The sequence below is a fragment of the Arctopsyche grandis genome, chromosome 5, assembly GCF_051622035.1.
Source record: "Arctopsyche grandis isolate Sample6627 chromosome 5, ASM5162203v2, whole genome shotgun sequence".
Classification (NCBI taxonomy): domain Eukaryota; kingdom Metazoa; phylum Arthropoda; class Insecta; order Trichoptera; family Hydropsychidae; genus Arctopsyche; species Arctopsyche grandis.
The window spans coordinates 31,824,458-31,848,462 of record NC_135359.1 but is presented as its reverse complement, the minus strand read 5'-3'; the positions used below and the strand labels follow the sequence as shown (position 1 = coordinate 31,848,462).

At 29.1% G+C, this 24,005-nt stretch overlaps 3 protein-coding genes across 3 annotated transcripts in view; all 3 read left to right on the top strand.

Annotated features, from left to right (window-relative positions):
* The window catches only part of LOC143912008 (uncharacterized), a 439,734-nt gene extending 418,405 nt beyond the window's left edge, over positions 1-21,329 (top strand). The window contains exon 2 of the mRNA XM_077431115.1: positions 19,035-21,329. Within this exon, the coding sequence (XP_077287241.1) occupies positions 19,171-20,250 (1,080 nt within the window). The 5' untranslated portion in view covers positions 19,035-19,170 and the 3' untranslated portion in view covers positions 20,251-21,329. The remainder of the gene's footprint in view (positions 1-19,034) is intronic.
* LOC143912141 (uncharacterized) lies at positions 916-1,773 on the top strand. Its single transcript, XM_077431360.1, has 4 exons — positions 916-1,074; positions 1,170-1,322; positions 1,397-1,549; positions 1,621-1,773. The coding sequence occupies exons 1-4, from the start codon at positions 988-990 to the stop codon at positions 1,771-1,773; spliced, it is 546 nt and encodes a 181-aa protein (XP_077287486.1). The 5' UTR covers positions 916-987.
* LOC143912412 (uncharacterized) lies at positions 4,264-23,079 on the top strand. The gene is made up of 2 exons (XM_077431687.1): positions 4,264-4,283; positions 20,481-23,079. The coding sequence occupies exon 2, from the start codon at positions 20,668-20,670 to the stop codon at positions 23,077-23,079; it is 2,412 nt and encodes an 803-aa protein (XP_077287813.1). The 5' UTR covers positions 4,264-4,283; positions 20,481-20,667.
* Positions 23,080-24,005: the final 926 nt, after the last annotated feature.

The window sequence follows — 24,005 nt, the reverse complement described above, 5'->3', positions numbered from 1 at the left end:
CAAAGGCACATATGTAGGTAAGGCCAACAGACGACTGCATGACTCAATAGCCATGCGCCAAAAGCGACGAAAACAATAGCTTACGAAAATATAGCTGTCTGTTTCTCTCGCATTGATTCATCGATCAACAATAATATGCAAGCGAGCAGCCAAAAACATGACTTATCGCTACTCCCTTTAAATCATACTTTGGAACGTAGAAATGTATAAATGTATTTTTTTACGATGTACCCCTTTTCTAAATCATTTCAAAATCTATTATAATAAATTTCTTGTAGTTCATTCTAGTAAAACAAGAAATATAGAGTGTATAGCTTTGAAAACCACATAGTTATTACGAAAAACGTAAAAATCGGGGCACTTGCATACCCCACTTCGGTGAGGGAGGGTTAATATATGTTTTCAAACAAAATTAAATACTCATTTATTACAAAAATATGTATTTTTCTACAGTTATTATAGACAAACAATCAAATAGTCATCTTTATTTATACAGTAGACATTAATTCATACATGAAATACAAAGTATATAAAAAGTCATTTCATAGATGTTTTTAGTACAAACTATTGTCATATACATATGTACACATGTACAAAGGTACTGAATAATGATAAATATATTTTTCAATGTAATTAAACGCAATAATTACAAATTATTTCCAAAATTCTAAAATAGAATAAATACGATTAGAAATATCGCACACGAGCCATCAAAATTTGGTTCAAAACCTTTAAAATAATTCGAATGCAGTAATGAAAATGGATCATGTAATTAATAATAGATTAGGCATGACTCGTAGGCATCTGATTGCTATCGTTTTTATGACTTTTTATATTAAAATTAAACATAATTATATTTGATACGTATATTTCGTAATGCGAAACAGGGATTGATGACAAATGATGATTTTTTAGCGGGTTTTAAAACGAGAAAAAACAACAGGTCTCATCGCATTGTCGCTAGTCGCTCAGAGCAGTTGAATCACCATGGATTCGTCAATAAGGAGAACCGTTTTGCTTTGGTTCATGGCGACTGTCGCCATAACTTTCAACGGGAAATGGGCATGCGAATCTGTGAGTATCATTATTTGAACAATCGGCTCAAAACTGCAATTTAAAACAGTCTTCAAGGTATGATTATATTTAAAACTATGTAATTTTGTTTCAAGAAATCTTTCGTCGTTGCTGTAAAAACTTCAGAATTCACCTGCAAGGAAGCATATGCTACAAATTGCAGTGCACCATTCGAAAAATTAGATAATGGATCATACATTTGGTCGTTTTATTCGGATATTAAAACCCCGATTAATAACGACGTCATGGTAATTCGTATAAAAAATTCAATGCCGACAAATTAATATTTCCCGAAAAAATTTTAAAACATCATGATTTTTAGGTGCAATTTCAAAGTTATGAATTGAAAAATGACCAGTTCAAAAAATCGATTTTCCATTTCGAAAAGTCAATCTGCACTTTCATCGAATCTGATATGTGGATTATAAAGATGATTAGGAAGTTTAGCAACATTCCCGATAAATGTCCCATACAGGTGAGTGCTGTTTATATATGTGAATAATATTTTTTTTAATTTTGACTATGTGACTTTTATTATTTTTCTAGACCGGTCCACTCAATATAGTTAATTTCATAGCAAAAGAAACATCTTTCCCGCCAGGTATTCCTCTGACGACGTGGAAATTTCTTTTCATCTTCAAGTTAAAGGATGAAGAACAGGCACGGTTAGACGTAGTGTTCAAAGTAGAAAAAAAATGAATTGAAAATAAAAAAAAAATGAAATCACATATGGGTTTATAGGTGTTCGATTTTAAATTTCGCAAAATAAGATTTTTTTTATTATAAATATATAGTTGCAATAAAATGGGTTACAATTGAAATGTACTGTTTTATATTTTAGCTTCTCGCAAGTTTTAAAATGATTTTCTAATAAAATTCTAAAACTAAGATCAGATTATATCGTTTGCTTCAACTCAAAGTAAAGTTATTTGGTTTTAATTTTGATAAATTGTAAAAACAAAATACAAAATATATGAATTTAACTTCTTTATCGTTTTCACTTCCTTTTTTCTTCTTATATTTTATTTTTTTCTGTAATTTCTTCTGTCAAAATTACTTTCAAAAATAAATAAATAATAAATTGTAAAAATAACATACAAAATATATGAATTTATACTTTCCTGATCGTTTTCCTTTACCTTGTCCTTCTTAGAATTTAATTTTTTTCTGTAATTTCTTCTGTAAAATTTCTTTCAAAAATAAAAGGAAAAATAATTCATTAAATATACCATTACAAAAAGAAGATATGTAAGTATTTGACTTTAATTCGATTGACTAATTTAACGTGAAGAGGAATATTACAAAGAATAAGAAACGTTAAATAAATACTTCATTAACTTGCATCGTATCATGTATAGGAAAAAGTAAAAACATCCCTATGACTTTTACTTATTTTAAATTTAAATATTTTAATAAATTGTAAAAATAACATACAAAATATATGAATTTATACTTTCCTGATCGTTTTCCTTTACCTTGTCCTTCTTAGAATTTAATTTTTTTCTGTAATTTCTTCTGTAAAATTTCTTTCAAAAATAAAAGGAGAAATAATTAATTGAATATACAATTCCGAAAATAAGATATATTAGTATTTGTCTTTAATTTGATTGACTAATTCAACGTGAAGTGGAATATTACATAGGATAAGAAATATTAAATAAATACTTCATTAGCTTGCAACGTATTACATATGTATGTATAGGAATCGTCAAAAGTGCTCTCAAATTATATCGATAAAGTAAAAATATCCTGATAATTTTTACTTATTATACACATATGTAAATTCTTGCCAAGTATGTATACGATTTAATGTATGTAAATCGTAATTGAATGTAAAATATATAGTACATGGAAAATATGACCGTCTTTTGATTGGAAATCGAATTGTAAATATGTAATTATATCAAAATATTGAATTTAGAAAATTGATGGTAAAATGATGCCGAAGAATACTTTCAATATTAAATTTGTAGAAATATAAGTAATTTATAACTAAACTTATATCATACATTCAGTTATCTATGTACATAGTAACAATAGATGAAGTTTTGTGATCATGCGAAAATTCGAACTCGAGATTTTGACTTATTCGAACTCAGAATCGATCACTAATCACGTTTTCATGATCTAAAAAAATGTGTGTGTCTGTTTATTGAAATGAAATTTCATATATAAAAGTTAAAGCTTAATACCAAGTTATGTACAAAATTTGGAAAGCATCCGTCAACCGGAAGTGGCAGTTTACTCTCGTTCGATCTTTCTTCCACTATTTTTTTCCACAACTTAAACATCACGAAAAAAATCAAGTATAATGAATGTGATGAAAATAAAAAAAAATCACTAATATTTGTATTCTTTATGTACTAAGTCAGAGTTGATAAAGTTTTGGTTAAAATTATAGTAGTATTATTTTTTAAAACAATATTTCATTATTTTATTTTGAACTTTTAAATTATTTTTATTTTCTTGATATTTAATGTGTATAATATTTATATTGATTTTAATTAATAAAAAAATTTTGAACAGAATCCAACAACCCGAAGTAGAACTTTTGTCTTGTGTATGTATGTTTCTCTACATTTGCACTCAATTAGTATCGAAAATGTTCTCATAACCGGTATGTGTGAACGTGTATGTATGTTTAATTATCGAATTTTGTTTTGTGACCTTCTTATATTCCTCAAATATATCATCACTTATATTACTCAAATACATATGTATATCATGAGTTGGTCACATCCGAATTTTTTAATCGGTTATACAAAAAAGTCAATAGATCATTCCTGTATTTAAAATGTACTATTATTTACCATATAAATGAATATATATTATATATACGTATATAAAAATGTAATTGAGACGCATCCTCCGGAACAATTTATTGTATTTATTGTGTGTAGTTGTCGATAAAGTATAATGACATCATTTTCAGATGACAATTTCGCCGACTTGGATAATGATTTCATTTGTACAATGGACGTATTTCGACTGTGCGCTTTCATTCTTGTCATTTTCGTCAAAGAAAATGCAGTTAGAAGCCTTGTAAGTTGACTTACAATTTGTATTGACTTATGTTTACACAAATCGATTATACTGTATCTTTATACTTTATCTATGTGCGTAATACAAATACATGAAGTATCGTGCTTGTGAGACTTGACTAGTTAACAACCAATATCGATCAATAACACTGTTCGACACGAAAAATGGTTCAGAGACGAGATATGACTTTTATAATAGATCTATGATAACTGGCTTGCCTCGATAAAATAAACGACTTTTTGTTATTAATCCAAGAATTTTTGTTATTAAGTGGAATTTTATTTAATTCTCGTATAAAGACAATTTAAGATATTATCCCTATTGATTCAATTCAGATTCGTGTAAATACGAGTAAATACTAGTACGAGCTTATAACTCACAATTTTACCAATTTAAAATTCAGCACACTTCCAAATAACCCTTTTAAACGAAAACAAAAAATAGTGTGGCCAGAACACTATCCCAATAAACATGTTTCAATAGAAAATAAATAGTATTAACAGTGGGAAAAAATCCCAAATGTTTCATACGTACTTTTGACTTTTGATTTGAACTGTACGACTACTTAGAGATATTTGAAAACTTAAAAGTACTACAAATGAAAGATAAAATATCCGACTATAAATTCCAATATTCATTTTGAACAGGAAATTGACAGATTTTGAGACATCGACCGAACAACACCAAAATCGCGCGATTTAAAAAACGAATCTCAAGCCAATCAACATTTTTTATTACCAGATTCGTGTTTACTGGACATTTACATATCTACATATATTTAGGTCATATTTCGTCTTTGAACCAAAAGAAAAAGTCGTCATTTGTCGAACAGTGTATTTTTGGCTTTTTAGAAAAGGTGTGTGTGCGTTTGTATATTTTGGATATAATTCGAATATCGTTAATCATATCACATTGAAGCCACATTAGTACACAATGTGTACTAATGTGGCTTCGGAGATAATGATCACGGGTTCAAGTCCCACTGGTTGCTGCTGGCCAGACCATGGTTTGTAACTCCAGGTCGATCGTTTCCTATCAGAGTTTACCAATTTATCCGATTTTCATTGAAACGGTTCCAACAAATTGGCAACCTTTACCTATTTCTCGCAATTTTCGAGTTGTCAGCGTCTTAAATTTTGACGATTTATATAATCTATATATAACTTTGTCTGTTTGTCTCAACCACTAAACCAATCAACCGATTACGATTCGTTGTATGCATGTCCAGGAAGCTTACTGTAAAAAATACCCCAAAAACGGGAACGGAAACGGGAAAAACGGGAATGAGTGGCATTTCAACGCAATAATTTAAAATGTTTTCGTGTCGCGACCTGCGTTGTTAGGGTAAAATAAACAAATAGTTGAATAATAATATGTAAGCTGCCTGCTTTTTTCCGAAAAATGAGAACGGGAACGGGAACGGGAATTTCATGCGTTATTGTTTCATTGCAATGCATGCTGGGTTCAGCTAGTATTATATAAAAAAATGCTCCGAAAATGTAAATTTATCAAAAGTTTATCCATATTTTTATTTTATTTTACAAAATCAATTAATCAAGCACACTCGACTAAAAGATTGCTCCAAAGCGACAAGTGTGCTAAAAAGATTAAGAAGTACAAAAGGAAAAAATACAAATTATATATACAAATATACAAATTAAATAAGGAAAAGATAACTAAATAAAACATGAAATCATAATTTAAAACATTAACTCAACCTTTCTAAATGGTCGCCACCTCCATAACTGGTGCAGAGAATGAAGAGAGACGTGACAAATGTCAATGGCACCATCCAGTGAATTTAAGAAACGGATCCCGCGAGGAATGGGAGAATAACTAAATGCCACAGTTCTAGCCAAAGGAGTGTGAAAAAGGGGACGATGGCAGGTCCATATCACACTCTCTGGAGCATGAAGGCCCAACTCAGCCAGGATAGACGGACAGGAGATACAGCTTCTAAATATGGAAAACAAGAACTTGATGAGGGCAACACTCCTCCTTTGGTCAAGAGTAGTGTAGCCGACCATACCCATGACGAATTTTGAAGGAAATAAGTATGGGTAAATCCCATATTGCTCCTTATAAAGCAGTCTGAGAAATCGTCTTTGGACAAGTTCAAGCTTCACAGATAGAGACTTAGTGTAAGGATTCCAGATCATAGAGGCGTATTCCAAGATACTCCTAACTAGAGCATTGTACAGCAATCTCAAAACAGCGGGATTGTGGTAGTGTCGAGAATTACGAAAGACAAACCCAAGCATTCGTGAGGCAGAGCAACACACAGAGTCGATATGAAAAGAGAAATTTAGGTCACTCTGGAATGCAACCCCAAGATCAACAGTTGAATCGATCCAGTTCAATAAAAAGTTACCAACAAGATATGGAAAGGTACGATCGGGGGTGGATCTGGATCTGGAGTAACACATAACCTTGCACTTGGAGACATTAAGAGGGAAACAGTTGGTTAATGACCAATCATGAAGAGCATTAAGATCATCTTGTAAAAGCTCAGAAGAATGTTCAGAATTGAGATTCAAATAGAGCTTTAAGTCATCAGCGTATAGTGAGAAACGACAATTGACCAGTTTATTACTAATATCATTTAAAAATAAATTGAATAACAAGGGCCCTAGGTTAGACCCTTGTGGAACTCCTGAGCTAGCAATATAGACACGGGAGCGAGCGGAACCGAAGGCTACAAATTGTTGACGATCTGTAGATGTCTTTATGATGCTTTGTTAAAATCATTCTAAAAATTGTGTATCGGTGTTTGTAATTGGCCAGGAAGGCGCACTGGGGTTACCTGTTAGGCCTTCCTGGTATATATATATATATATATATATTTGTATTTAAACATAAAATATAATCAAAAATAAAATACTAACCGTTACAATGTATTTTGTAGTAATTTATCTTTATAGGTTTCCTCTTATTCATTTTTCTAATAACTGCTACATACATACATACATATATGCTATCACATAATTATTATAACTTGATTGGTTTTATACTGTTTTGTTTTCATTTTATATATATTATTTATATTTTATAGATTAACTTACATATATTTTAGCCAATTTTAATAACATTGGAAAGGGCCCAACTAATATGCGACAACGATGCTGCAACAAATTGCAGTGTCAACGTTAGAAGACACAATAGAACCTCTCCATACTTATTGGACCTCTATATTCACATCTCGAAATCAATAGGTCGAAATATTAGCGTGAGTACATTTTAAATTGAATCCAAAATTCATTCAAAAATATATTAATAATAATATTATCGAATTGAATTGTTGTTAGGTCGTGTTTAAAAGCTTCGAATGGAAGAACAACCAGTTCAAAGAGAGCTTTATCGGTTTCAATAAGAACTTGTGCGACTTTTTAGAAGCTGATGCTTGGTTACAGGCAATGATTATGGATTTTGGAAACATACCAACTCAATGTCCCGTTCCTGTATTAAAAAAAATCTTCTTTTTGCATATATTGAAAAAATGTCTTTTTTTTGTTGTAAAGTTTGTCAAATTTTTAGGTGGGATTGTATTATTTGAGAGATTTTCGCACTATCGAGAGCAGCTTTCCCGTGGGATTTCCCGTCTCTAAATGGAAGTTTTCGTACGCCTTCAAATCGACAGTTACAAAAGAATTCATTGTTAAATTCAGTGTCGATTTCAAAGTCGAACATATGATGATTCGCAGGAAGAAAAAAGTTAAATTAATCAATTGATTATAAAATTATTCACAAAAAACAAGAATTTAATAAGCTGTTTATTACTTTAAAATGTGTAAATAGATTAATGGGAATTGAAATAAATCACATCAAGTTTAATATTTTTCATCGTAATTTATTTTATTTTAACAATGATTTTGAAATACAACACTAACAATTGCATATTCGATTTAAATAATCATTAATCGACACGTAGTTTTTTACTTTATCTATGTACGCAGTAACAATAAATGAAGTTTTGTGATCATGCGAAAATTCCAACTCGAGATTTTGACTGATTCGATCTAAGAATCAATTACTGATCACATTTTCATGATCTAGAAAAATGTGACCAGTAATTGATTTTGGGTATTTTTTAGACACCGTTAGTCCTATCGAACTGAAACTTAGTATCGGTTACTGAAATTCTCATCGATACGACGTGAATTTTTTTCAAATTTTTAAGTTGACCGGAAATGGTACCTCCCCTTATAGGTGTCCTCTTTTTTTTAAGTTTTTGAATTCAATTATCTCCCAAACCGCTAACTGAATCGTACTGAAATTTTTTACATGCAATAGAAATAATAATCTTTATAACCTTATATCTTAAAAATATTTTTATCTAAACCGGAAGTAGTACTTTTACTCTAGAGAATCGATGTTTTTAATGTTTTTCTCAGAAACATTTTGGTTTATTTATTAGGTTTTTCAATATGGAAGTCAGCAAATAGTTGAAAATTACATACATACACAAGTTGCGATGAATTTTTTCTACTTGATTAACATAAAATTTGGTAATAATTGCGGCGCTCTAAAAGTATCGATTTGTTCTTATTCATATGTATCTAATGATTGATATTTGCTCATAAAAAAATCAAACGTGGTCAAATTATGATTTCATCTTTATATTTGAGGAATATAAAGTTCCTGGAAGACAATATAGCAATAACATAACTTTGATTTTTAAATGCTTTTAATTATTACTAAATTATGTTCACAATACATTTTATATATATTTTAGTAGCTACTGATCTACTGATCATTTTCTATTTTGCAATTTTAATTTAATTTTGTTAGTAATCATAGTATTATATATAAAGAGCTTAAAAAAACCTATTTACATTACGAGTGATTATTTGTTTATCTGTGAATCTGTTTTATATTACAGAACCAGTACAGTTGTCATTATTTCATTCAAATCCTTCTTTTTCTGAAAGATTAACATCATTTTCGTTCAAATTTAGCCGGCCCGAGCAACGCCATTCAATTTTAATATACCCGCTAAAAATTCTGATATATTTACATATCCAAATCAGAATTTTACATCTATTTACTTTTATCTGTTTCCTGTTTTATTGTAATTTCCATTTCAAATAAATATGTTACAAACAAATTATACGATTCATTTGGACAAACATCATGGATGCTTCACGTGTATTTGTTCCGCTCATTTTGATCATATCTATTATGAAAATTGATTGCTCGAACGTGAAAGTAAGTATGATTTTGTGAATAAAGTATAATTTTGTAAATATGTATAATTCGGGATTAATACAAATAATACAAAAACTATTCAAAGGATATTCTCGTAACTATGGAACGTTCTTCGTTACTATGCGATAACATTACAATTGGAAATTGCAGTTCGAGCGTTGCTAGACATAATAGAACTTCTCCATATATTTTGCAATTTTATATGTACGCATTTAAAACATTTGGCAAAGATGTTAAGGCGAGTAAAATTTCATTAAATTAATTAAAATATATTATACAAAGCTATTTTTTATTGATAATGCATACATTTTACGACATTCGTATGTTAGATGACACTTAAGAGCTATGAGTGGAAAAGCAATCAATACAAAGAGAGTTTTATCACTTACGAGCTGGGCTTGTGCGATTTTCTTTCACGCGGAGAATGGATGCTAAATTTGGTTAAAAAATATAATAATTTTCCAGAAAGGTGTCCCATAAAAGTATGTATCAATTATATTTTGTAGCGTTTACTTTAATTGCACTTTTTTTCTAACGCAGCTTTTTTTTTAGATCGGTCCATTGTACATAAAAGATTACTATTTGCCGCAAAGCCAATTTCCCAAGGGTTTTCCGATATCTAGATGGAAGTTTTATTTTATTTTCAAATCTATTGCAACGTCCAAACTAATATTTACATTTGAAATTCGCTTCAAAGTTGAAGAATTGGTAAAAACGACGATAAAGAAAAAAAAATATAGCAGTGAAAAATAATTAACAAATAATTTATAATTTTTTTTGAGTTCATTATTAATTTTTGAAATAAAAATGCTATATATAATATTATATAATACATATGTAAACTGTTCATATATTTTGTACTATATATATTTGGAATAGATTTTAATATATTTTTTATATATTTTCATTTTTTTTTTCATATATTTTGCACATATATTTTCTACTTAAACGAAACAATTTATAAAAGATAATCGAAACACATATATTATGTAGATGTATGAGTAAATAAGCTGATTTTATTAACACCATTGTGGCATTACAGGAGTCTCGAATGCACCACAATGGTCGAAAAATACACAGAAATGAGAAAAATAAAAATATATACATACATATACATATACACAGACAAAAAATACATTTAAACATAATCATAAAAACTTTAAATATTTATATATTAGAGATAACGAGAACCTATAGAGCAAATTTTATAAAATATAGAGTGAATTATAGGCGGTTAAACAATTAAAATCTGATATGGCCATATCACGGCGAAAAGTTTTAAGATAGATTATAGTAGCTTGCTAGACGTCACCGTACCCAAAATTGTGGATATTTGATACGCATTGTATACGATATTTTATCTCCAACGTAATGGCAGACGATACATTAACATATATTGATGACCAAAATGAGCAATATGGCAAAGTATGAAAACGTTCGGATAAGAGATAAGAGATATAAAAAATTAAGACTAACACGAAAACCATGTGAACTGTATAAGAGGTATGTAAAAAACAGCAGCATTATAATAAAAGCAGATACAGTAAAAATATCAAATAATCTGATATAGTGAAAATATTTAAATAGCAATATTTTCAGAATAATGGAAGAAATTTTTTAAACTTGCTTGGATTTATTTGTGAAGAGCACACATGTTTAAGGGGTCGAAAAAAATAGTGGAAGAAAAATCGATCAAGAGTAAACTGCCACTTCCGGTTGACGGATGCTCGCCAAATTTTATATATAACTTGGTTTTAAGCTTAAACTTCGAGATATGTAATTTCAATTTAATTAACAGAAAGGTTTCTGAGAAAAATATAAAAAAAACTCGATTCCCTAGAGCAGTGATTCCCAACCTGTGGTTGGTGGTACGCGAAAAAAAACCAGTAATGGCGGACATGCAGGAATAAATGATTTACAATCATAAAAATAAAAATATTTTTTATACATATATAATTAATAAACCTTATCTTAATTAGTCATCGTCGACGTCAATATGTATAGTTGATGATCGAAAATCTGACAATCGATACGTTTTCCTCAGATTCGGCATGGATTTTTGGGTGCATTTTTAAATTTACCGCGTTAGCGCTCCAATAAATAATTAACATGAATTTGACACTTGAGAACAACTCGATAATCATTTTTAATGTTGCAGATAAAATTGAAAGTATGTAGAAAATTAGATTTTGAAATCTACATATGTATCGAAAATGATCATACTAAAGTATTTGAAACTTTACATAATTTCTTATCTGAAAACAAGAATAATATGTCTCGGGATATACGTGAAAAAATAATTGAACATTTAATAGGGTTAAAATCATCTTTTACGCAGTGCTTCCCCAAACCTTAAGAAGCAAACAATTGGATTTCAAACGCCTTTGATAATGAATATTTTCGGTCAACTACCAAGGAAAAGGAGAACTTGATTGAACTTTCAAATTATAGCATTTAAAAACTGAATTCGAAATAAATAAGATTATTAATTTTTCTCTAGTTATTAGTAAAGAATATGAACAGCTTTCTGACATAGAGCTTATTAGCGATAAATGGTTTTTATTAAAGCCAATATTATTTATCAACAATAGAAGTATGACAAAATAGTAGATAAATATATTAAACTTTGAGCATATTATAATTGTGACTCCGCAAATATCGTTTTGTCCACAAATTTTATACCAAAACAGATCTACATATTGCGTGTATCCTGTCTTCACATTCCTTACCATGCAAATACTATATATAATAATTACACTTCCGGTTGAGGTAAAATTACGTTTTGTTATAATGGTAATTTAAATAACATTAGAATAATTCGGGTGATAATGGCAATTTAAATAACATTAAATCAATTCAGGTGATTATGGTAATTTAAATTTAATTTAATTAATTCAGATACTATGCCTATGCGTATATACATTGTATATACCACCTTTAAATATTATATTGATTAAGGGGGACCACTAGTGTGACCGCGCGAAAAAAAGGTGATTTTTGGGAATTAAAATAAAAAAAACTACAGGATGGAATGTTTTATCGTTTTATGGATTTATTAAATGATATATATTAAATACATAATAAAAGTTTTTAGATAAAAAAAAATTGAAAATTCAGTGAGTTATACGCAATCTCCCAAGTCTCCAAAAAAAGAAAGTACCCCCACTTCTGCAGTGCCTATAATCAAAAAATTCAAAAAGTGTATTAAACTAAAAGATATTTCCCGTACCATGAACCTCGGTCAAAAAAAAAATTTGAAATTTAACAAAATGGTGGAGTTTTTAAAAAAAAATTCAAATTTCGCGCATAAATTTGTTGATTTTTGGCCAGCCAAAATTACATTTTTTATTCAACCGGAAAACTGGAGGTTCATGGCACGGAGAAACATATATAGAAGAAGCTGAAATAAAATCAAATCGATCGGATGATTCATTCTTGGGTTACAACTGCAGCAAATTTAAAAAATGTAGTTTCGATAAAAACGCGTTTAAAGTTTAAATTACTGGTTTCGTGGTTATAAATCAAAAAATATCATATCTACTCCTAATCTGCTATTCCAGGCCCATACAATGCACCTTCCTCTTTTTCGAAAGACAGCTGTTAGGCTGCTGAAGCTTTTCTTCGAGCTGATCGGCCCTCTTTCGAAGCAACTTGTTGACGATGATATGCTATTGTCAGCGGCATAATCATTTGCTGCAGGTCCAACTATTATTTCCCATCACATTGAACATTTTTAAAATAGAAGAATAACCGTCATTGAATATTGACGTTGCAAAATAATTGGATAATTCTATAATTTTGTGACCACTGGATTTTATTAATTAATTTGATAGTAATTTTTTATGTATCCTTGCTTTTTCCTCCTAAGGTCTTAAAAACGTTCTTCAAACTACGGCATCGTGATCCCATTTTTTCATTTATGGTATAATTTTAGGTATAAAACTACCAGCATGTCAGCCAAAGCTGTTTTAATAGGTACTTGGTCCATTTTGATAGCGATTCTGATACGTAAGAGCTCTCAGTCGGTATGTATTAACAACTGTGATTAATTACATACGTACAAAATGTATAACCATTATTTGATTATTTTGTGTAAAGAGTTCTTTTAAGATAGTACTAGAACGAGCGACGTTAATTTGTGACAACATAACGGTAACGAACTGTTCTGTAGAAGTCAAAAAGCTCAATAGAGCTTCTCCTTATGTTATGAATGCCAAAGGAGACCTTATGAGTGAAGTTGGAAGAGATCATGAAGTAAGTAAAGTACTCAATGTTATCTATATAACGACAGAATAAAACGATAATAGCGTGTTTTAGTTAGAGTTCATCTCTTACGAGTGGAAGGACAATCAATATAAACAGAGCTTTGTATCTTTTACCCAAAACGTGTGCGAGTTCTTGCAAATAAATGCATGGTCGAAATCATTTCTCGAAGCCTACATAAACATTCCATTGAAATGTCCCTTAAAGGTTTGGTTTAAATTAAACATAAAAATATTCATTCTTTTTGTATGTATATAATAAAAGAATTGTTATCAATATGTATTTGTGTATTTTCTAGAAATCGTTTGTTCAAGTGTCAAACTTGACCATTAGTCCATTCACACTTCCCGCAGCATTTCCAATATCAAAATGGAAATTCGCGACGAAGATTTCCGTCACAAAAACTAAACATATGATAGTTTATATCTGGGTTGAATGTAGTTTCGTGAGGGAATATAAATTAAAAGCGAAAAAAAGTGGAAAATAAATTGAAAAGCATAAAGTGTACATATGTAGGTATTTACAAAGATATAACGAAGTTTAAGCAAAAATTGTTTTTTTCAAATTTTATAAATATCGATTATATGTACATTTATATATGTATATATAAACTACATTTTTCTACATTATATATGTACTTATGTAGTAGCAATAGAAGATGTTTATTTATTTTATTTATTTATTTATATATATTTTAGCTATCAAGCTAATTTAAAAATACATCTTAATTATTATACTTAACTCTAAAATTTATAATTAACTTATATGTACTGTCCCTCACAGAGGTGTCTCTTCGCACCTCGCAGGAATGCATCCATGTTTTTAGCAGACCTGACGCACTCAGGAAGGGCATTATACATGAGCACACCCCTGTGAAAAACACCCCCAGCCGTCTTATTCTTTCTTACTCTACTTACAACTAGTTTGTCCTTATTTCTAGTATAAAAACTATGTTTATCTCTATTCCTTATTATATAATCATCAAAATACTTGGGTAATAACTTATGATCTAACTTATAAACAAAAGACAATGTACTAATATTTAGACTAATTCTAATACTCATCCATCCTAATTCATCTAACATACTTCCAATACTCTTAAATCTACTCACATTCAAAATAGCTCTCATAGCTTTATTCTGTATTTTTTGCATTTTTTCTAAATCTTGGCCACTAAACAAATTAAGCACAGTGGCACAATAAACCACATGTGGCAAAACAATTGAATTAAACACTAAAATTTTACTTTTTTTACTTAAAATATTTCTTAATCTACATAATACACCAACTTTTCTAGCCATTTTTTTATTATATAGTCAGCGTGCATTTTAAAATTTAGTCCTGAATCTATGTATACACCTAAGTATTTTATATTTTCAACTTTTTCAATTAACTTATCATCAATTCTAATTTCATTCAACATATTTTTATTTTTACCATTCAACCACATCATTTTTGTTTTATTCACATTCAACTTTAATTTATTTTCACACAACCAGTCATTCACATAATTTAATTCTATATTTAAAATCTCAGACATTACATCAACATTCTTTCCAATTATATATATCAATGTATCATCTGCAAACAAATGTATTTTACACATCTTAATTACCTTAACAATATCGTTTATATATAATATAAATAATAAGGGTCCCAATTTGAACCCTTGCGGCACTCCATGAAACCCATGCGGCACTCATGGTGTTACAAATTCAGAGGATAACACCTTATCAATTTTTACTATTTGCCTTCTATTATTTAAGTATGATTGAAGCCACTTTAATACTATACCATTTATTCCTAACTTATATAAATTTTGTAATAAAATATTCCTATCTACTGTCTCGAACGCTCGCTTAAAATCTAGAAAAACTGCTCCAACAACCATGCTAGATTCATCCGTCGTCTCCATCCAATCAGAAACCATCAATTGGATAGCGGTTTCTGTTGAATGTTTCACTCTAAATCCAGACTGTTCCACAACCAAACAATCATTTATACTAATGAACTCTTTCAATTGAATCATAACGATTTCCTCCAGCATCTTCTCAACAATTGGTAACATATTGATGGGACTCATTTCACTGGCTTTATGTGTGCCAGTAACCTTTGGTACCGGTACAATAGTAGACACCTTCCATGCATCCGGGACGGATCCCACTTCTAACGATTCATATATTAATTTCAGTAAATGAGGTCCAACCATGTCCCAAGTGTTGATTAAAATATCTAGAGTCAATCCATCCATACTAGAAACTGATTTCATGCCCTTCAATACACCATTTAATCCCCCCATTTCCACTAATTTAAACCTTTCAAACTTATTTAAACCCAAATTAATATCATAATTCACACTATTATGCCTTGATCATGAGAAAATTTATTGATCATGAGAAAATTCGACAATCTATTGTCGATTCCCTATCCGATTTGTAATCCAAAAATACACGATACGTAAAACATCAAAATAAACATTATAAAATAAAAATTGCTTTTTATTTTCGAACCATTTCTATAAGGAAACCGTTATTAAAATCCTAATCACGATGATTTTTTAATATTTAATGAACAAATTAAAACATATACGGTTATCATAGTATTTAAATCATACATAATTTCTGTTTATTTATTTATTTATTGAAAAATCAACAGGCCTCAGATGTAGAAATTCATAAAACGAATAAATATGAGGATACAATATACATATACAAAATATATCTAGTACATATAGACAAACAAATGAGAAAGAAAATAATAAAAACTAACATATATCTAAATAGCATAATTAAACATAAAGTGATATAATATAATTGGATAAACATAAGGTAATATAAAAAAGGAAAAAAGTAGGGTAAATACATATATGGGTAATACCCATACTCTTTCATATACATACATATATATATGAAAATAAGAGATTTCCTCTCGTTTATGAGATATGAGCGCTTAAAAAAATGAGAAAAACAAAATTTTAACCTAAAGTCTAGTATCGCTGTGCAAAAAGTGAGTATTAGAAATAGAGTAATAGTCAGATTCTTTCTTCTTGATTGTGATTTTCTTTTAAATACAATTGCTTTAAATACAATTGCTTTTAAATACAATTTTGAAAGTCCAAACCATTTTTTTTTCCATTTTTTATATTATCAATTAATGTCAATAATTTTTCACTTTACCACGTTGACAATAATAATAATAATAAGAATAAAAATAATAATTTTATTCCAGACAAAAGGGTGAATAGTACTATCCCCATCGTCTATATAAATAATAAATACATAATAGATAATACAAATTTTGAATGTTGAAACAAACAAATCTAATATATAATTTCGAAAGAGACTTTGTATGTATGTATGTTTGTTCGTAGAGTCCGTGACGTTCAGTTTAATAAAAAAAATGAATTTTCAAATAAAACTATTCAAATAAATTTAATAAAATTTTTACTATTAGATTGGCCATGTTTAAGCGGTTTATATTATAAATACCGAGCCAAGCTGGGTAAAAACACTAATATAATATAATGATATAGCAACGATGACAACACAATATAAACAGGGTCGCCAAGAGGAATCCTGGGACTTAAGGACTTAGTTCTTAGAGATAAATAGTTCCTACCCCTTTGACGAACTAAAAAATAAAATATTTTAGATATATTTTTTTTAGATATTTTTAACGTGCAAAAAATCTTTCAGAACTATTATAAAGATACCTATAAGTTGGTTGCTTTTTTTTAAATATTTGAATAAAAAAGTATGATATACATAATAAGTATGATTTCCTATTATGTATATCATACAAAGTCTCTTTTGAAATTATATATTAGATTTTTAGTATAATTATACAGCCTGTATCATTAGTCGTATTTATTACTATAGTTAGTTACATTTGATTATGGTAATTTAAATAACATCAAATTAAATCAGATACTATGCATATTTAATTACATGTATATACATACCAACTAAATATTATTTTGATTAAAAATAATAGTAGATGGAGAGCTTGGGCGTATTTACACTTTCCACATTGAATTATTTTTCTTCAAACACACGTAACCGTAAATAAATCTGGTTTATAATATTTTGTAGATTTTATAATGATTCTCGATATATGTAATTCTAAAAATTGACTATTTTTTGAGGTATAAAAGTACGAGCATGTTCGCCAAAACAGTTTCGGTAGGCGCTTTGTCCATTTTGATAACGATTCTGATACGTACGAGCTCCCAGGCTGTATGTATTAACAACTGTGATTTATTACAAAGGTAAAAAAATGTATTATAATAATTTGTTATGTACTTTGTGTTCAGACTCCTTTCAAGATAATACTAGAACGAGCGTCTTTATTTTGTGACAACATAACGGTAACGAACTGTTCTATACAAGTCAAAAAGCTCAATCGAACTTCTCCTTATATTTTGAATGCGCGAGCAAACCTTATGATTGACTTAGGAAAAGATTATTTAGTAAGTAAAGTACTCAATGTTATATCAAAAAACGACAGAATAAAACGATAATAGCGTGTTTTAGGTAGAATTCATCACTTTCGAGTGGAAGGACAATCAATATAAGGAGAGCTTTATGTCTTTTAAACAAGACTTATGCGATTACATGCTAAGCAACGCATGGTCGAAATCATTTCTCGAAGACTTCATAAACATTGAATTAAAATGTCCCATAAAGGTTTGGTTTAAATTAAACTTTAAAACGTTCATTCTTCGTATATGTACATAAAATAAGAACTGTTATCAATTCGTATTTATGTATTTTCTAGAAATCATTTATTCAAGTGAAAGACTTAACTATTAGTCCACACATATTTCCCGCAGCATTTCCAATTTCAAAATGGAAATTCGTGACGAAGATTTTCGTCACAAAAACTAAACATATGATAGTTCATTACTGGGTTGAATTTCAAGTCGTGAGGGAATATAAATTAAAAGCAAAAAAAAGTGGAAAATAAAATGAAAAGCATAAAGTCTACATATGTATTTACACAGATATAACGAAGTTTAAGCAAAAATTGTATTTTTCAAATTATATAAATATCGATTATGTGAACATTTATACATGTATATATAAACTAGATTTTCCTACTTTATCTATTTACCTATGTAGTATTAATAGACGATGTTTATTGATCATGAGAAAATTGGACAATCTATTGTCGATTCGCTATCCTATTTGTAATCCAAAAATACACGATACGTAAAACATCAAAATAAACATTACAAAATAATAATTATTTTTTTATTTTTAAACCATTTCAATAAGAAAAAGGGTATTGAATTCCTAATCACGATGATTTCTTAATATTGAACAAATTAAAATATATACGGTTATCATAGTATTTACATCATACATAATTTCTATTTATTTATTTATTTATTGAAAGATCAACAGGCCTCAGATGTAGAAATTCATAAAAACAAAGAATAAATATCACAGAATGTTGGGTTCTTGTCGTGATCGTGTACAGACGTTGATTACGTGTGTGGCGATTTGGGCAACGAAATTGTAACAATTAAAAAATTAAAAATAAATTTGTAATATATAATTATGTGTACGTTCTAAGTGTATAATAATGGCATCAGAACGCATAAGTGAAGTAATAACAATTGAAAAAAAAATTATGGACATTTTGACCACAAAAACTAACAGTATATCAAACGACAATAAGTCATTTTTAATTACATCAGTAAAAAAATTAGTTGAATATATTTGTGAAAATGAAAATAATGATAAGGAACAATTTTTGGATGTAATATGTGAATTAAGAAGTGAATTTAAAAATTTGAAAAACAATATACAAAAAGACATAAATATACTAAAAACTAACAGTGAATTAAACATTTTAAAAAGTGTAAATAAAAATGATAACAATTTAAGTTATGCAAATGCACTTAAAAAAAATAATAATGACGTAACAATAATTGTTCCGAAAAAAATTCAAGATACGGACAAAACAAAAAATGAGTGCAAAAATTTAATAAAACCAAAGGAACTAAAAATAGGAATACAAGGGGTTAAAAAAATCGGTAAAGGGGGCATTGCTGTAACGTGTAACAGTGCACAGGATAGTATTAAATTAATAAAAGAAGTAGAAAATAAATTAGGGGAGAATTATAATGTTAAAAGAGGGGAATTAAAAAATCCCAAAATTAAAATTGTAGATATGTCGGAGGAACTTACAAGTGAACAGTTGGCTGAGTGTTTGATGAATCAAAATCAAGAAGTTATAAATGATGGTGAACTGAAGGTGTTAAAAATATGGAAAAGTAGAAAAAATAATAAATATAATGCGATAGTGGAAGTAGATTGCAATACATTTAAAAGATTTATTGAAGATGGAAAAGTAAATATAAATTGGGATAGATGTAGGGTTTTTGAAGAAATTAATATTCTAAGATGTCTAAATTGTTACGGATTTAATCACAAAGCGGTGGATTGTAGAAACAAGGTGACATGTGCGAAATGTGGAGAAGAAGGGCACAAAAGCGAGGGATGTAACAATAAAATAATAAAATGTAATAATTGCTTTAAAAGTAATAATAAATTAAAATTAAATTTGAACACAAATCACGGACCGTTGGACACTAAGTGCAGTGTATATAAAAGAAATATAGAATTAATGAGAAATAGAATTAAGTATAATAATATATAGCAACCACCAAAAGGTATCGGTATAAATGTACAAAGTTTTTTTGCTCACAAGGATGAGGTTTGGAGTTTAACTGTAAGTCAAAAACCATTATTTATAGGTTTAAGTGAAACGCATGTAACTAGTGATTTTGAAGATTTTGAGCTGAATATAGATGGATATTGTGTTTTGAGATGTGACTCTAATTCTAGACATACGGGTGGGGTACTATTGTATTTAAGGGATGATTTAAGTTACGGTAATGTAATAGTTAATAAGGTTGATGGTGAGTTTTGGACAATTGGTGTGGATCTGCTTGTGAATGGAGTTACTGTGTTTTTGCTAGTAATTTACCGCTCTCCGAATGGTAGAAGTGGAAGATTTCTTAAATTTTTAGAAGAATTGAGTGAAAGAAGTATAGATGTGAGTAAAAATATAATTATGTTTGGGGACTGGAATTTTAATTGGTTACAGACAGAAGAATTTTATGTAAAAAAGTTGAGAAATTGGGTAAATGAATTGGGTTTTAAACAAAAAGTGACGGAAGCAACGAGAGTGAATAATTTATCAAGCTCTCTCATTGATTTGGTTATAACAAATATAATGGATCTGCGGTGTGAGGTGAAAGATGTACCGAAAATAGGAGACCATTCTATTGTCAACATGTTTTTGGGACAGCGGTTTAGTAACGGAGGACTTAAAAATATGCAGGTGACTGAAAGAGAAAACATTGATTATCAATTGATGAATGAATTGTTAAAGGAGTGTGTATGGGGAAAGGATGGTGATAGTGTGAATGAAATGTGGGAGATAATGTATCGTAATATAACATATTCTAAAAGTAAATGCGTAAAAACCACAAGAATCATGCATAAGCATAAGCTGAAACCTTGGTTTACCAAGGAAGTAAAGGAAAGCTTAGTTGATAAGAATGTTAGTTATAAAAGATATAAAATTATTAAGGCTATGGATGGAATCCAATTAGAAAAGGCTTGGTTAGAGTATAAAAGAAAGAGGAATAAATGTGTGAATGTTTTACGTAATGCGAAGAGGGATTGGCATGAAAGAAATATTGATGGTGCAAAAAAAGATCCCACAAAAATGTGGCGAATAATTAAAACTTTGATTTCCGGGGGAAAAAATGTTTCTTTGAATGAATTAGAAGTCGAGGGAGTAGTATATAATGATAAAGAGGATATGGTTGAAAGATTGAATGAGTTTTACATCAATAGTGTGAATGATATAGTTAATTCAATACAAATAAGGCATAATAGTGTGAATGATGATATTAATTTGGGTTTAAATAAGTTTGAAAGGTTTAAATTAGTGGAAATGGGGGGATTAAATGGTGTATTGAAGGGCATGAAATCAGTTTCTAGTATGGATGGATTGACTCTAGATATTTTAATCAACACTTGGGACATGGTTGGACCTCAGTTACTGAAATTAATAAATGAATCGTTAGAAGTGGGATCCGTCCCGGATGCATGGAAGGTGTCTACTATTGTACCGGTACCAAAGGTTACTGGCACACATAAAGCCAGTGAAATGAGGCCCATCAATATGTTACCAATTGTTGAGAAGATGCTGGAGGAAATCGTTATGATTCAATTGAAAGAGTTCATTAGTATAAATGATTGTTTGGTTGTGGAACAGTCTGGATTTAGAGTGAAACATTCAACAGAAACCGCTATCCAGTTGGTGGTTTCTGATTGGATGGAGACGATGGATGAATCTAGCATGGTTGTTGGAGCAGTTTTTCTAGATTTTAAGCGAGCGTTCGAGACAGTAGATAGGAATATTTTATTACAAAAATTATATAAGTTAGGAATAAATGGTATAGTATTAAAGTGGCTTCAATCATACTTAAATAATAGAAGGCAAAGAGTAAAAATTGATAAGGTGTTATCCTCTGAATTTGTAACACCTCATGGAGTGCCGCAAGGGTCCAAATTGGGACCCTTATTATTTATATTATATATAAACGATATTGTTAAGGTAATTAAGATGTGTAAAATACATTTGTTTGCAGATGATACATTGATATATATAATTGGAAAGAATGTTGATGTAATGTCTGAGATTTTAAATATAGAATTAAATTATGTGAATGACTGGTTGTGTGAAAATAAATTAAAGTTGAATGTGAATAAAACAAAAATGATGTGGTTGAATGGTAAAAATAAAAATATATTGAATGAAATTAGAATTGATGATAAGTTAATTGAAAAAGTTGAAAATATAAAATACTTAGGTGTATACATAGATTCAGGACTAAATTTTAAAATGCACGCTGACTATATAATAAAAAAAATGGCTAGAAAAGTTGGTGTATTATGTAGATTAAGAAATATTTTAAGTAAAAAAAGTAAAATTTTAGTGTTTAATTCAATTGTCTTGCCACATGTGGTTTATTGTGCCACTGTGCTTAATTTGTTTAGTGGCCAAGATTTAGAAAAAATGCAAAAAATACAGAATAAAGCTATGAGAGCTATTTTGAATGTGAGTAGATTTAAGAGTATTGGAAGTATGTTAGATGAATTAGGATGGATGAGTATTAGAATTAGTCTAAATATTAGTACATTGTCTTTTGTTTATAAGTTAGATCATAAGTTATTACCTAAGTATTTTGATGATTATATAATAAGGAATAGAGATAAACATAGTTTTTATACTAGAAATAAGGACAAACTAGTTGTAAGTAGAGTAAGAAAGAATAAGACGGCTGGGGGTGTTTTTCACAGGGGTGTGCTCATGTATAATGCCCTCCCTGAGTGCGTCAGGTCTGCTAAAAACATGGATGCATTCCTGCGAGGTGCAAAGAGACACCTCTGTGAGGGACAGTACATATAAGTTAATTATAAATTTTAGAGTTAAGTATAATAATTAAGATGTATTTTTAAATTAGCTTGATAGCTAAAATATATATAAATAAATAAAATAAATAGAATAGCATCTGAGCCCAATTATAGATTTTTACAAAATACATAATATATCTAGTATGCACATATAGACAAAAAAATGTGAAAGAAAAGAATAAAAACTAAAATATAACTAAATAGGACAATGCATAATTAAACATAAAGTGATATAATATTATTGGATAAGCATAAAATGATACAATTTAATGAGACAAAAAATATACAATAGAAATAGAAATATATGCGGTAATTAATAAGAAGTTTCTCTGAAGTTCAGGGAATTCAACCCAAGCATTCTCAAAAGGAAAGAAGCAGGGTATATACATAGGTAATACTGGTAATAGGGTAAATACATAGGTAATACTCTTTCCTATATATGAAACGAAGAGATTTCCTCTCGTTTATGAGATATGAGCGTTTAAAAAGATGAGCAAAACTTTATTTATTTAAAAAAAAATTAACTCAAAATCTAGTATTGCTGTGCCAAAAGTGAGTTTTTTTATTGCTTTTAAATACAATTTTAAAAGTTCATACCATTTTCTTTACAATTTTTTTAATATTATTAGTTAATGTCGATAATTTTTCACTTTATTTTAACATATTAGCCACAGTAACATTACAGAGAGCTCCAACTCGTCATTGAGGCCAGTTATTCAATTATGACAATATAAAAATAAAATAATATGACATAACATAACATCATCATGATAATAATATAACATAATAATAATAACATAAGAATAATAAAATATCATCACATTTATAATTGGTAAGAACAACTACTGGCGTTCCTCAACAACCACTCAACCAGTTTAGCGTAGTTTATATTAAAGATGTCAATTTCACCTGCAATCCGGT

Bases quoted from the DNA above. Each gene is read 5' to 3' on its own strand.
- LOC143912141 (XM_077431360.1), top strand. From the start codon at position 988: ATGGATTCGTCAATAAGGAGAACCGTTTTGCTTTGGTTCATGGCGACT. The intron at 1,075-1,169 runs GTGAGTATCATT...TTTTGTTTCAAG, and splicing joins GGAAATGGGCATGCGAATCT to AAATCTTTCGTCGTTGCTGT. The intron at 1,323-1,396 runs GTAATTCGTATA...CATGATTTTTAG, and splicing joins CGATTAATAACGACGTCATG to GTGCAATTTCAAAGTTATGA.
- LOC143912412 (XM_077431687.1), top strand. From the start codon at position 20,668: ATGTTTGGGGACTGGAATTTTAATTGGTTACAGACAGAAGAATTTTAT.